Here is a 15,860-nt window from a genome sequence, read left to right as displayed (position 1 = left end):
ACACTTCTAAACTTATTGGCCTTCACTTATCAAACGTATGTACGGCAGAAAAATGGGTGTACGGTCATTTCCACGCAAAGTTCGGCACTTATCAATTTGGACGTGAGCGGAGGGTACGCTCAAATCTCACGCCAGGTCTCAGTTCGTGTACGCACGTTTTCAACTCAGTGTGGACTTGTGCTGCAGCGAATCTGTCTGTGTCAGAGAATAATTAGATCATACTATAACAGTGCTTGTTAAGACGGATAGATAGAGGTTCACAGATTTACTGTTAGATAAGATATCTCAAATGTATTTTATATTACGCTCCACCTCAAACGATCTCTGTAGGCTAATTTGCTTTTTAAATAATGTTGAGCATCGCCAGCTGTCAGGTGATTTATTTAGTTGTGTGTTTTATTTGATGAATTTTTGTTTGTTTAATCGATTTACTTTAAAGATTAAACATTAGAGAGGCTGCTTTCAGTAAATACATGTTAAACGTTCATGCGCACAGGAATATCACTGCAGAAAATACTGAGACAAATTAAAACAGAAAAACTAAAAACATTTACTTTAACAGGACAGAAAAACTTCCAGAGGACAGTAAATACAACTTTTAGCCTCTGAATATGAAATATTTAGGGATACAGAACATCATCATTAGATCATAACTAATCGGTATGTCCAGAGATTAAAATAATAAATACGCTGATGTGCCACATGCGTAATTGCGCACAGCAGACGCACATAGGCCAGAGACTACATGTGACATAATAACGAATAAAGAAATCCAGGGGGCTGTAAGACGGAGTCAGGAACTTCTTTTATGTACGTGTTAAATTCTTATGTTTGGAAAGAAGGCTAATCGGATGAGAAGTGCACATTGTACAGCGTTTGATCAAACACTTTATTCATTGATGCAGGACGTTTCAGGTTTCTCTTCTCTTTTAAAGTCTCATTAATGGCGAGCTGCCAGTGCAGCCGACGTTATCCGACATAGATGCAGGTTCGCCTGTACCACTTGTGCCTAATATTGAGGCTGAACCGATGAAAGAAGCCACTCGCTCCACGATCTGGGATAATTTCAGGTGGGGTACGGCTGGCGTCCTCTGGTCCGCTCCGGGTGCTGCTTCTTTTAAGACCCCCAACACTAGGTTACATTGTACCGATCGTATGGTCTGACAAGGTTTTTTAAACTAAAAGTATTTTAAAAAATTATATTATAGGCTAGATTATGTACGTTACATATCAAATTAAATTAAATATTAAAAACTCCGCTGGAGTTCGGTTATCCACACCAACACTGATGAGATTTCCATGCAGGCGTATTTCTTCTGAAGCTCTTTAATCCTACATTTCAGGCTGCCAAACAACACAATGTTATTCCTGTTTACTTCTCTCTGTTATGGTGTCACTCAGGTCATATCTCGTTTCTCTTCTTTGCCGTATTACGTATCTCCATGCCGTAAACTCTGAGGGCGAGGACAGCTGAGCCGTGAATATATAGGGGCGTGGTATTTAAATGACGATCGTTTCCAGCCACCACACTTATCAACACCCGGTCTCGCGTACGCTGTGATCAACCAGATACGCACGTTTCATAGGTCCCACGTGGACTCTGTCGTACGATGATTTCTACACCCAAATCTACGCTGGTTTCTACACCAGATTGATAAGTGAGGGCCATTGAGAATACCCCTCCCATCAGAAGTAAAAACATGAACTGACTCCAAAGGTTTTAATAACAAAGCGAAACAATGGCTTAAACAAAGGCAAATCTGCAAATACTAAATACACATGTTTTATAGCACAGCATATTTTACTCCTCTTTTCTTTTTTTTGTTCATAGCTGTTATTTCAGTTATTATTATTTATTCTCATTCTTATTCATCGTCATCATCAATTTGCTTGTCTATGTCCGACTTACTTACTTTTATGCATCTATGTCGCTGAGTCTCTATGTCTACTGCAATCGTCCATTTCCATGTCTATTTTACAGCCTTGTTGTATCATGTGTGTTATTTCCTAAAAGCCTAACCAGGAACAGGGAGTGTCAATTAGCCATGGCTAGAAGTCCTATGTACATTGCATCAGTTGCACTTTAATGAAGATGTAACAATGCCTACATGAATAGTCCCTGACAAATAAATTAGGAGCTGAACAGTCATATATTTCCCTCAAGAGTCTGTAGACATAAGGTGACCAGAAAGTCAATCTTTAATCAATATTTCTTTAAACTCAGAGTTACAAATTTCTACATAAACAGGATTAAAATGAAAATATAAATAAACACGGCTTTGACTTTGCAAATGTGTTTTGGAAGCTGAGTAACAGTCCAGGAGTTTTCTTTGTCCTTAATAAACCACCATTTAAATCATATAAAATATAAGAATATACTACAATTGATCTATATATCTGTTTCACTCTCAGTCAGAGGAACCAGACCAGGTAGTGGAGGAGGTGAAGGACAAACTACATCTTCTGACAGAACACAACCTGCAGGTGGAGGTAGGTAACAGACATCAACTGTATGAGATGAAAATAAGTTTGTCCATGTATCTGATCTGAACACACTTTATTTACTTGTAAATAATGCATATTTCAAGTAATGTTTGATCCTTTGAGGCAGCAGACCAGGTACTGGACAGGGTGGTTCTGCAGGTAGGGGAAACATTCCATCAGCTGGCAGTGCGGTCCGGCCTGTGGGTGGTAGGTGTACATTTGTATGAATAAAATGTTAAAAATGGAGAATAGAAGCGCCTCTGACAAATGTGCTAAGTACTATTGTCCATTTTGGATGATTTAGCAAAATATCTTGGGTCTGATCATCATTTCCTGTAAAAAAAAAAAAAAAAAAAAAAAAAACATAGAAATATATATATGTATATATATATATAAATTTTTTTTAATGTGTTCTCTTCCTGATGAAGTCACCCAGGATTCATGTCTCCTTGAACAGTACTTTGAATTAATATATATTTTTAATTTTTAAGTTCATAATCTATATTTATATAATTTAGATTTATATGACTACAATTTCTTGATGTATATAAATCCATATTCTAGTGTTGGAGTTTATTTGCAGGTTATTTCTTTTTTGATGCTTTGATAACCTGCTGCTATAATAATGTCAAAGTTTGGGGTCAATGAAGTATAAATCCATCCATCTGTGTCTATCTTTTCACTTTTGTTTCTTAGTCAAAAACTGTGGAACTTTCCCCACGGTTGCCAACGGTGAAGTAGTGGAATCGAACGAATCGTTTTTGAAGTACAGCTGCAAAATTTTTTACAAACTAGTTGGTCCAGAAACAGTGCTGTGTTATGGCGATGGCACATGGTCCGATATACCCATCTGCAGAGGTATAAACAAGTCTATTATAATAGTCTGGTACAGATTTGTATGATGGGGAGAGAGGGGTTTGTTGAAAAAAATAGCTCTGTTTTCTTTTTGTGCAGATGCCTACTGTGCTGTGAACACTGATGAACATCCACTGTTAGTTTCAGTCGGAAAAGTCTTTATAAAAGAGGGAGAGGAAAAAGAATTTGACTGTGTGCATCAGGAAGAGTGGTGGTTTGATAATTACTCTGTGGGCAAGTGCACGACTGAAGGACTGAGGTTACAGAAATGTAAGTATATCTTCAAAGCTCATTTCATATGTTTCAGCTAAAATAGAACTACTTCACAGAGACATCTTTCTTTTCTTATTATCACTTGAGATAAGTGAGTGCTGGTCACCTGCGAGATCATTTCACTGATTGTCCTTTCGACAACACATTGACTTAACTTCCATCTTCACATCAACATGATGAAGGTCTTTATGTCTCCATTTAAGTTCCAATTTTTTTTATTTTTGATCATTTTTGACCAATCAATGAAAGGATTTGTCCCAAACTTCCAATATGTAAAATCTGCAACCTGGATCTACCCGGCCCCAGTTCTTTAAAGTTAATTTCATCAGATTAAAATTATCATGTCGAATCAAACCTTAAAAACAGATTGTTTAAAAGAAAAAAAAAGCAAAGTCTGGGTTGAACAATCCTGTTTTTAATTTATTTGGATTAAAAGCCCCCAGTTTGTGCTTCAGTATTCAAAAACTCTGAGTAGGATTGGGATAACTGTGATGTAGTAGTAGTAAATATTTCACAACACTGTTAATACAAAACAGACACTGTGTTATTTAAAGCTCTTGAGAGAATCCTTCTGTTTGTGTGGATTTTGGCGCCCCCTTGTGAAGTATGAAGTCCCATTAAGAGCACTGGTTCATTGTCAAGAGTTCAGTTAGCAGATTGATACCATGCTCATGTCTGTACGTCATAAATAAAGCTACAGCTAGCAGCCATTTAGCGTAGCTTAGCATAAAGAACAAAGACACAGCTGGCTCTGCGTGCCAACACTTGTAAAGTTCACAAATTAAATGTTAAAGAGTCTTGTTCCTTTAATCCACACAAAAATGATGATAAGATGTCACAAAGACTTATATCTTGACTATTGCTTAGCAGGAAGTCTTGTCTTGTTTATTTACTCTCAAGAGGAATAGATTAACTTTGTTTAAAGAATCAGAATGAACAGAACAATAGATGTTGTATGTTCCTTTGTTTTTTTCCAAGCATTCTTCTATTTATCTAAGATAGCCGCCTGTATTACCCACAATGCAAGTCAACATTTAACTATTCAACCTGTCAGACAGGTGTATTATTTCCATACTAGCCTCTAGCCTCAAGCAAAGTAATGAAAAAGTCTAAATCCGGTGAAGTCTGTTGCCCTGACTTATTTCTAACTCCAAACATTTGGTTTTTTTTTTGTTTGTTTTTTTTGCAACTCAATAAAAGGAGACTCAGGTGACACCACTTCAAACATGATCTGATTACTGACAGTTTTCATCAGAGCCACAAACAATATAAACCAAATTTTTAGCATCCACAGTGGTCAACGCAGGAGCAAATATCAGAACATGTATCCATAAGCTGAATCCCAAAGGTTTCTGCAATGTTGTGTGTGGTGTACAAAGATTCATATTCACTGCTGTGCCTCTCTGTGACTGTTTTCAGGCTGTGCCAGGGCGCAAATAAAGTTTGTGAGTGTTAATCATACATCTACTTTTTAAAAGAAACAATGTATTTCTGCTATTTGTCCTACATTTTGACCCGTCTCATAAGAAGCACTACGACTGTTTAGTGTGTTCTGCATGTATATACTGTATATCCATTCATTTTAAGTACATTTACTGTTATTGTTAATAACTCCATGTATCTTGTATCCAGAAAACTTGCTCAGGCGTTCTTGCATAAGGGAGGATTCTGCTGCTTCAAGATTTGTTCATTATTGACTGAAGACAAACACCAGACACTTTCAGAGGACAATAATGTTTGGATTATGCAGTTACTCACTTTGCCCACTTTTCAAGATGATCCCCTCATGCTAAGATGATGGAGGGGCTTTACTTTGTCTACAGAAATAACAGCTATGCATGATGAGCATTTATAAATTGTACTCAATAAAATCTTTGTGACGATCACAGGGTCAATGATTCACAATCATCCGAGTTTTTGAGAGCTGATTTTATTGGTCATTGAAACACGGTTTGAAAAGAGCACTGTTTCAGAATGTCAAGAAATAAAACTTTACAAGTAATTCTGTGCAAATGCCAAAGAAAAACAAAATCCATCAGCAAAACAACCTTAAGATGCAACAGTTACTATTTCAACTATTATCTTTAGCTTTACAATTTAATTTCCATCTGTTTTTTAATTCATTTCTTACCAAAAGCAGATTGAATAGAACAATTTTTTGTAATATATATATATATTTGGCCATTTTGTGCTTTTATGGAGAGATAGGTCAGTGGATAGAGTCGGAAATCAGGGAGAGAGAGAGAGTAGGGAATGACATGTCGGAAATGAGGCAACCCGCTTGGAGGACCACAGCCTCATTTGACTTTAGAGTCACTGATTAACATAAGGAATAAAGGCGCCCCTGTAAGCTCAATAGTGTAATACCCAGATAGAGCACACCTTCCTGTCCTTCTGTTTCAAAATGGGAACCACTCCTACCAATTTACAGGCACTGTCCCAGACCTCCATGTGACACTGAAGAGATGTGTTAGCAAAGAGCCCAACACACTGTCAGGAGCATTCTCCCTGCCACTGAAGAACACTTTGACTACCTCAGAGACCACTGCCAAAGATGGTTGAGACTTCCACTGGATCTTTGAAATGTGTCACTTCATCAGATGGCATGCTACTTTGGTTCAGTTCTTCCTTTAAGTGTTTTTACCACAGTTCAACATCCTCAGTCAGCAGCTCTCCAACCCTGCAGAAAACAGCAGTAAACAAGCCCTGCTTTCCTTCCTTGGTTCTTGAAACTGTAAGAACTTCCTTGAGGACAGCCAAAACCCCCTATCCATAGCCTCCCAGCCTCTTCCCATACCCAGGTTTTAGCTGGAGTCTTCAGGCCCATCTGGTGCTTTTCTGCTGGGCTATCTGAGTCTGAAAGATTTCTTCAGATTCAATGGCTGCTGTCATAGCAGGCACCAACACTTATTGAGAGCCAAAAGAAAAGGGGCTCAAGCTCCTGTCTTGCCTTCTCTCCTTAATACTTTTGTCCTGGCAGATGAAGTATGCCACCTAGCTGTACCTGACCTTACTTTTATGACATTGTAATGAAACATATTTGATGTCAAGAGAAAAAAACAAAGACATTTGTGAGACTGTTCTCATCTGGATAATCATTCACTACATGACCAAGTCTGCCCTCCAATACCTAACACCATACACTGTATTTCTACTGTTCAGTCACATGTTTTAAAGTGGATGAAAGAGGTGCAGAGCACAGGGAGATCCAGCAAGTTGGCTCATAGACCGACAAGGAGACTCAAAGGCAATCTTTTTCATAACATCATAATCATCCATAACAATCCATAACAATTCTTGTATTTAAATCTAAAGTATGGTCCCTGTGCTGTGCCAATCAAATCGCCTACAACTTTCTGTCACAGTTTCCTCTGTGTTACTGCAGGCTAACCTTTGCCCTGGCTGTGTTTGGTATTTCATTATGCTGACCTCTGATCACAGCAGTCCGGGAAATCATTTGGAAATCTGGACTCTAAACAAATGAATCTCTGTTGTGGTTTGACAAACATGGGAGAAACTCAAAAATGCTGCAATGTTTGCTGAATGTTTCAACTGTCAAATGTACTCAATTTAAGTTGAAACTAAAGACTTTAACCACATTTAGTTTATTAATCAACATCTTTATCATGATTGAATCAGCTTTCAGATTATGACCTTTAAATGTATTTGCGATCTCTCTAAGTTCCCATTGTCTGTATGCACATAGCACAATATGAATATGATGTAATGGTTGTAAAATACTCAATCATTATGACTACATTGATGAAGTATTCTATAAATGTTCATTACTGTCTTGTAATGATCTTTATATGTCATAACTCTGACTTATGTTAACATTATGATGAGAGACCGGTGTGTTGAACTGTTTTTACCCCCGAGTGTGTCTGCAATGTTGTTTGTTTCATTGGATCAGTGTGTGTGCTTGGAGTAACGAGGGGTGTCAGAGTCACAGATACTGACTGTTTACTCCACATTTCTTCACTTTTTGGGGAAGTGCCCTCAACAATCATTAACCTGTTCTGATTTGAAATGGGCTCTTCACTCTAACATTTTTATTCCTGACAAAATGTGGGTGAGATATCTCGGGTTTGTTATTCTTTTCGGCCTTCCAGGAGCACTGCATGGTAAGAACATTAGACTCTATCACCTAACATTTACATTGGTTTTTTTTGTTTTTTATGATAGTGTTGTGCTCTTATTTTTACTCATCTTTTTGTGCAGCTCAGCCTTGTGGCGCTCCAGGCCTTGATGGTGGTTATTTTTTCCCGAAACAAGAAACGTATTCTCATGAAATTGAGATAACTTACGCCTGTGATAGTGGACGTAAACCTGCAGTGAAGGGATGGTGGGCAACAAGCACATGTCAAAACGGGGTCTGGTCTCCTGAACCGCAATGTATAGGTAAGTGTTTGTTTGAATGAGACATTGAGAGCCTGTAATAGCGCTTGTCATGCTAAACTGTATATAATGTTCATGTTTTATGTTTTGTTTTTTTTACCTCACAAAGTCATCAATCTGTCAATTTATGAAACTTTAGTCTGAAACGGCTTCCTTTAGCAAATGTTATTACATTTCTTAATGCAACTCTTCTGTGGTGAGCTTTATACTATGTGCATGAAGAAGCAACATTTTCATCCTCTGTCTATTATATGCAACCAAATAATCATTGAGTTTTTGGTCGAAAGCAGCGTCTAACAGAAATAAACCCAAAAGTAAATGTCACATATTAACATATGTCTTTAACTTTTCTTCAACCTAATGGAGCTGTGACATTAACATTCAGTATTGAATTGCAACAACGTTTGCTTGTTAACAAATTTAAAAAAACATTTTTTTAATTCTGCCAAGCAGGACAATTGATTACATTTCAGTCAATACACAACACAGTTTGAATCCCAGGAACATGTGTATCTTGAGATGAGGTAATTAACTAGTAGTTAGATTATAGATCTCTATATTTTCTCTGAGTGATAAGAGGACCTGCTGCTAGAAGTGTTAGCTTATTAAAGGGATGTTTTGTGGTGGGGAGGTGCTCAGAGCTAGCTTCTACACATTAATGAAACTATATAGATATATATTTATATATATACAGCACCTCTCCTTGCAAAGCTTTATAGTACATTTGACTTAATGTTTGGCCGCCCACTGCAGTTTTACTGTTTTGATTGGATATGTTTTCCCTCTCACGTTGTCGTGCTAAAAAGCACACTGAACACTACCTGATATTCATTCAAAAAGGAGACTAGCTCGGCTCACTGCAGGGGAACATAGTGGATGATTTAGTAGCTATATAATCAGCAGTTTGCAGAGAGACCGAGTACAGAGCTAAAGTAGAAATACATTAGTCATTTTCAAATCTCACATTTATTCACTTGTATTTAAGAAATAGCTTACAATTGGACAATAAGAATTCAATTCTTGTTGAATTTCTGGTATTCTTGAAAATATTGAATAATAAATCCACAGTAAAAGCAATGGAGCATACATTCAAGTGAAGCAACAGGTTATGCAAATACATTTTTTACTGTCATGAATTCGTTGAAATAATACACATGCAGAGAATATTTAAAAAATAAACAGTGTAAAAATCACTGCAACCATGTTCAAATTGTGTTATCATGTCTTTCTTTTGCTCTCAGACGAAGAGGACTGCCTTCCACCTGAGATACCCAACGCAAAATTCAATAAGAAACAAAGTGGTTGGTATAACCCAGGAAACACAATAAGGGTAACATGTGACAACGAATATGAGCTGAAGAACAGGGATGCCACAGCCGTTTGTTTAAATGGAACCTGGACCTCTGTTCCTGTCTGTGAGAGTAAGTCTGTCAGATGTATAATACTGTCCATATTAACATTACAGTCTAAATGAATATCATCTTAGGTTTAAGTTATCTAACCATTTGTTTGAGCTACCACCTTCTGTAATGTGCTTTTTTTTTGTTTTGTTTTTTTACAGTAAGTATCAATACATGTGGCGAACCCCCTCAAATCCCCCATGCAGTCATCATTGGTCAGAAATATCAGGAGATTTTTGCTGCAGATTCCGAAGTTAGATATGAATGTGAAGATGGATACTCTGTGGAGGGAGCAGAAAGCAAAAAAAACATCTTCTGCTTATCCGGAAGCTGGAGTGAAGGTCCAAAGTGCAGTAAGTGAACTAACCGCTAAGATGTAAAAAACTTCAAGACCTCTCAGAACGTAAAAAACATTAAAACATGTTAAAAACATTGCTCCGTGGTGCTAGTAGAGGTTAATGCTCAGCAGGGTCCTTTCTACTGTCTTTATTCATTTTTATCGTCCACACTGCAGCTGCTCTCAGAAGAAGAAAAAAACACTTCTAAACTTATTGGCCTTCACTTATCAAACGTATGTACGGCAGAAAAATGGGTGTACGGTCATTTCCACGCAAAGTTCGGCACTTATCAATTTGGACGTGAGCGGAGGGTACGCTCAAATCTCACGCCAGGTCTCAGTTCGTGTACGCACGTTTTCAACTCAGTGTGGACTTGCTTGTGCTGCAGTGAATCTGTCTGTGTCAGAGAATAATTAGATCATACTATAACAGTGCTTGTTAAGACGGATAGATAGAGGTTCACAGATTTACTGTTAGATAAGATATCTCAAATGTATTTTATATTACGCTCCACCTCAAACGATCTCTGTAGGCTAATTTGCTTTTTAAATAATGTTGAGCATCGCCTGCTGTCAGGTGATTTATTTAGTTGTGTGTTTTATTTGATTAATTTTTGTTTGTTTAATCAAATTACTTTAAAGATTAAACATTAGAGAGGCTGCTTTCAGTAAATACATGTTAAACGTTCATGCGCACAGGAATATCACTGCAGAAAATACTGAGACAAATTAAAACAGAAAAACTAAAAACATTTACTTTAACAGGACAGAAAAACTTCCAGAGGACAGTAAATACAATTTTTAGCCTCTGAAATGTGAAATATTTAGGGATACAGAACATCATCATTAGATCATAACTAATCGGTATGTCCAGAGATTAAAATAATAAATACGCTGATGTGCCACATGCGTAATTGCGCACAGCAGACGCACATAGGCCAGAGACTACATGTGACAGAATAACGAATAAAGAAATCCAGGGGGCTGTAAGACGGAGTCAGGAACTTCTTTTATGTAAGTGTTAAATTCTTATGTTTGGAAAGAAGGCTAATCGGATGAGAAGTGCACATTGCACAGCGTTTGATCAAACACTTTATTCATGTGATGCAGGACGTTTCAGGTTTCTCTTCTCTTTTAAAGTCTCATTAATGGCGAGCTGCCAGTGCAGCCGACGTTATCCGACACAGATGCAGGTTCGCCTGTACCACTTGTGCCTAATATTGAGGCTGAACCGATGAAAGAAGCCACTCGCTCCACGATCTGGGATAATTTCAGGTGGGGTACGGCTGGCGTCCTCCGGTCCGGGAGCTGCTTCTTTTAAGACCCGCAACACTAGGCTACATTGTAGGGATCGTATGGTCTGACAAGGTTTTTTAAACTAAAAGTATTTTTAAAAATTATATTATAGGCTAGATTATGTACGTTACATATCAAATTAAATTAAATATTAAAAACTCCGCTGGAGTTCGTTTATCCACACCAACACTGATGAGATTTCCATGCAGGCGTATTTCTTCTGAAGCTCTTTAATCCTACATTTCAGGCTGCCAAACAACACAATGTTATTCTTCTTTACTTCTCTCTGTTAAGGTGTCACTCAGGTCATATCTCGTTTCTCTTCTTTGCCGTATTACGTATCTCCATGCCGTAAACTCTGAGGGTGAGGACAGGTGAGCCGTGAATATATAGGGGCGTGGTATTTAAATGACGATCGTTTCCAGCCACCACACTTATCAACACCCGGTCTCGCGTACGCTGTGATCAACCAGATACGCACGTTTCATAGGTCCCACGTGGACTCTGTCGTACGATGATTTCTACACCCAAATCTACGCTGGTTTCTACACCAGATTGATAACTGAGGGCCATTGAGAATACCCCTCCCATCAGAAGTAAAAACATGAACTGACTCCAAAGGTTTTAATAACAAAGCGAAACAATGGCTTAAACAAAGGCAAATCTGCAAATACTAAATACACATGTTTTATAGCACAGCATATTTTACTCCTCTTTTCTTTTTTTTGTTCATAGCTGTTATTTCAGTTATTATTATTTATTCTCATTCTTATTCATCGTCATCATCAATTTGCTTGTCTATGTCTGACTTATTTACTTTTATGCATCTATGTCGCTGAGTCTCTATGTCTACTGCAATCGTCCATTTCCATGTCTATTTTACAGCCTTGTTGTATCATGTGTGTTATTTCCTAAAAGCCTAACCAGGAACAGGGAGTGTCAATTAGCCATGGCTAGAAGTCCTATGTACATTGCATCAGTTGCACTTTAATGAAGATGTAACAATGCCTACATGAATAGTCCCTGACAAATAAATTAGGAGCTGAACAGTCAAATATTTCCCTCAAGAGTCTGTAGACATAAGGTGACCAGAAAGTCAATCTTTAATCAATATTTCTTTAAACTCAGAGTTACAAATTTCTACATAAACAGGATTAAAATGAAAATACAAATAAACACAGCTTTGACTTTACAAATGTGTTTTGGAAGTAACAGTCCAGGAGTTTTCTTTGTCCTTAATAAACCACCATTTAAATCATATAAAATATAAGAATATACTACAATTGATCTATATATCTGTTTCACTCTCAGTCAGAGGAACCAGACCAGGTAGTGGAGGAGGTGAAGGACAAACTACATCTTCTGACAGAACACAACCTGCAGGTGGAGGTAGGTAACAGACATCAACTGTATGAGATGAAAATAAGTTTGTCCATGTATCTGATCTGAACACACTTTATTTACTTGTAAATAATGCATATTTCAAGTAATGTTTGATCCTTTGAGGCAGCAGACCAGGTACTGGACAGGGTGGTTCTGCAGGTAGGGGAAACATTCCATCAGCTGGCAGTGCGGTCCGGCCTGTGGGTGGTAGGTGTACATTTGTATGAATAAAATGTTAAAAATGGAGAATAGAAGCGCCTCTGACAAATGTGCTAAGTACTATTGTCCATTTTGGATGATTTAGCAAAATACCTGGGGTCTGATCATCATTTCCTGTAGAAAAAAAAAAAATACATAAAAAGAAAGAAAGAAAGAAATATATACAGTATATATATATAAATGTATCTTTTTTAATGTGTTCTCTTCCTGATGAAGTCACCCAGGATTCATGTCTCCTTGAACAGTACTTTGAATTAATATATATTTTTAATTTTTAAGTTCATAATCTATATTTATATAATTTAGATTTATATGACTACAATTTCTTGATGTATATAAATCCATATTCTAGTGTTGGAGTTTATTTGAAGGTTATTTCTTTTTTGATGCTTTAATAACCTGCTGCTATAATAATGTCAAAGTTTGGGGTCAATGAAGTATAAATCCATCCATCTATGTCTATCTTTTCACTTTTGTTTCTTAGTCAAAAACTGTGGAACTTTCCCCACGGTTGCCAACGGTGAAGTAGTGGAATCGAACGAATCGTTTTTGAAGTACAGCTGCAAAATTTTTTACAAACTAGTTGGTCCAGAAACAGTGCTGTGTTATGGCGATGGCACATGGTCCGATATACCCATCTGCAGAGGTATAAACAAGTCTATTATAATAGTCTGGTACAGATTTGTATGATGGGGAGAGAGGGGTTTGTTGAAAAAAATAGCTCTGTTTTCTTTTTGTGCAGATGCCTACTGTGCTGTGAACACTGATGAACATCCACTGTTAGTTTCAGTCGGAAAAGTCTTTATAAAAGAGGGAGAGGAAAAAGAATTTGACTGTGTGCATCAGGAAGAGTGGTGGTTTGATAATTACTCTGTGGGCAAGTGCACGACTGAAGGACTGAGGTTACAGAAATGTAAGTATATCTTCAAAGCCCATTTCATATGTTTCAGCTAAAATAGAACTACTTCACAGAGACATCTTTCTTTTCTTATTATCACTTGAGATAAGTGAGTGCTGGTCACCTGCAAGATCATTTCACTGATTGTCCTTTCGACAACACATTGACTTAACTTCCATCTTCACATCAACATGATGAAGGTCCTTATGTCTCCATTTAAGTTCCAATTTTTTTTATTTTTGATCATTTTTGACCAATCAATGAAAGGATTTGTCCCAAACTTCCAATATGTAAAATCTGCAACCTGGATCTACCCGGCCCCAGTTCTTTAAAGTTAATTTCATCAGATTAAAATGATCATGTCGAATCAAACCTTAAAAACAGATTGTTTAAAAGAAAAAAAAAGCGAAGTCTGGGTTGAACAATCCTGTTTTTTATTTATTTGGATTAAAAGCCCCCAGTTTGTGCTTCAGTATTCAAAAACTCTGAGTAGGATTGGGATAACTGTGATGTAGTAGTAGTAAATATTTCACAACACTGTTAATACAAAACAGACACTGTGTTATTTAAAGCTCTTGAGAGAATCCTTCCGTTTGTGTGGATTTTGGCGCCCCCTTGTGAAGTATGAAGTCCCATTAAGAGCACTGGTTCATTGTCAAGAGTCAGTTAGCAGATTGATACCATGCTCATGTCTGTACGTCATAAATAAAGCTACAGCTAGCAGCCATTTAGCGTAGCTTAGCATAAAGAACAAAGACACAGCTGGCTCTGCGTGCCAACACTTGTAAAGTTCACAAATTAAATGTTAAAGAGTCTTGTTCCTTTAATCCACACAAAAATGATGATAAGATGTCACAAAGACTTATATCTTGACTATTGCTTAGCAGGAAGTCTTGTCTTGTTTATTTACTCTCAAGAGGAATAGATTAACTTTGTTTAAAGAATCAGAATGAACAGAACAATAGATGTTGTATGTTCCTTTGTTTTTTTCCAAGCATTCTTCTATTTATCTAAGATAGCCGCCTGTATTACCCACAATGCAAGTCAACATTTAACTATTCAACCTGTCAGACAGGTGTGTTATTTCCATACTAGCCTCTAGCCTCAAGCAAAGTAATGAAAAAGTCTAAATCCGGTGAAGTCTGTTGCCCTGACTTATTTCTAACTCCAAACATTTGGGTTTTTTTTTTTTTTTTTTTTTTGCAACTCAATAAAAGGAGACTCAGGTGACACCACTTCAAACATGATCTGATTACTGACAGTTTTCATCAGAGCCACAAACAATATAAACCAAATTTTTAGCATCCACAGTGGTCAACGCAGGAGCAAATATCAGAACATGTATCCATAAGCTGAATCCCAAAGGTTTCTGCAATGTTGTGTGTGGTGTACAAAGATTCATATTCACTGCTGTGCCTCTCTGTGACTGTTTTCAGGTTGTGGCAGGGCGCAAATAAAGTTTGTGAGTGTTAATCATACATCTACTTTTTAAAAGAAACAATGTATTTCTGCTATTTGTCCTACATTTTGACCCGTCTCATAAGAAGCACTACGACTGTTTAGTGTGTTCTGCATGTATATACTGTATATCCATTCATTTTAAGTACATTTACTGTTATTGTTAATAACTCCATGTATCTTGTATCCAGAAAACTTGCTCAGGCGTTCTTGCATAAGGGAGGATTCTGCTGCTTCAAGATTTGTTCATTATTGACTGAAGACAAACACCAGACACTTTCAGAGGACAATAATGTTTGGATTATGCAGTTACTCACTTTGCCCACTTTTCAAGATGATCCCCTCATGCTAAGATGATGGAGGGGCTTTACTTTGTCTACAGAAATAACAGCTATGCATGATGAGCATTTATAAATTGTACTCAATAAAATCTTTGTGACGATCACAGGGTCAATGATTCACAGAGTTTTTGAGAGCTGATTTTATTGGTCATTGAAACACGGTTTGAAAAGAGCACTGTTTCAGAATGTCAAGAAATAAAACTTTACAAGTAATTCTGTGCAAATGCCAAAGAAAAACAAAATCCATCAGCAAAACAAGCTTAAGATGCAACAGTTACTATTTCAAGTATTATCTTTAGCTTTAATATTTAATTTCCATCTGTTTTTTAATTCATTTCTTACCAAAAGCAGATTGAATAGAACAATTTTTTGTAATATATATATATATATTTGGCCATTTTGTGCTTTTACGGAGAGATGGGTCAGTGGATAGAGTCGGAAATCAGGGAGAGAGAGAGAGTAGGGAATGACATGTTGGAAAGGAGGCAACCCGCTTGGAGGACCACAGCCTCATACAT

General features: G+C 37.2%; 2 protein-coding genes and 1 long non-coding RNA gene across 7 annotated transcripts in view; all 3 read left to right on the top strand.

Annotated features, from left to right (window-relative positions):
* Positions 1-5,520, top strand: part of LOC132978848 (complement factor H-like) — a 28,363-nt gene extending 22,843 nt beyond the window's left edge. For 3 of the 5 annotated variants that reach the window (XM_061044184.1, XM_061044183.1, XM_061044187.1), the window contains exons 5-10: positions 2,413-2,490; positions 2,608-2,691; positions 3,181-3,342; positions 3,439-3,609; positions 5,032-5,057; positions 5,245-5,520. In XM_061044184.1, the coding sequence (XP_060900167.1) occupies positions 2,413-2,490; positions 2,608-2,691; positions 3,181-3,342; positions 3,439-3,609; positions 5,032-5,057; positions 5,245-5,271 (548 nt within the window). In that variant the 3' untranslated portion in view covers positions 5,272-5,520. The remainder of the gene's footprint in view (positions 1-2,412; positions 2,491-2,607; positions 2,692-3,180; positions 3,343-3,438; positions 3,610-5,031; positions 5,058-5,244) is intronic. The other 2 variants (XM_061044186.1, XM_061044185.1) reach the window with 1 other exon arrangement.
* Positions 5,521-6,229: 709 nt separating this feature from the next.
* LOC132978493 (complement factor H-like) lies at positions 6,230-9,771 on the top strand. The gene is made up of 4 exons (XM_061043699.1): positions 6,230-7,736; positions 7,834-8,013; positions 9,252-9,431; positions 9,572-9,771. Exons 1-4 carry the CDS (start codon positions 7,679-7,681, stop codon positions 9,769-9,771), a joined length of 618 nt encoding a protein of 205 aa, XP_060899682.1. The 5' UTR covers positions 6,230-7,678.
* A 2,567-nt stretch (positions 9,772-12,338) lies between these two features.
* On the top strand, positions 12,339-15,443 carry LOC132978851 (uncharacterized). Its single transcript, XR_009673997.1, has 6 exons — positions 12,339-12,432; positions 12,550-12,633; positions 13,130-13,291; positions 13,388-13,558; positions 14,980-15,005; positions 15,193-15,443. It is a non-coding gene; the product is annotated as an uncharacterized LOC132978851 (long non-coding RNA).
* The last annotated feature ends 417 nt before the right edge of the window (positions 15,444-15,860 follow it).

Source organism: Labrus mixtus, chromosome 8, assembly GCF_963584025.1.
Source record: "Labrus mixtus chromosome 8, fLabMix1.1, whole genome shotgun sequence".
Taxonomy (NCBI): Eukaryota; Metazoa; Chordata; class Actinopteri; order Labriformes; family Labridae; genus Labrus; species Labrus mixtus.
The sequence above is the reverse complement of the archived record's forward strand: the minus strand, read 5'-3'. Positions and strand labels throughout refer to the sequence as shown.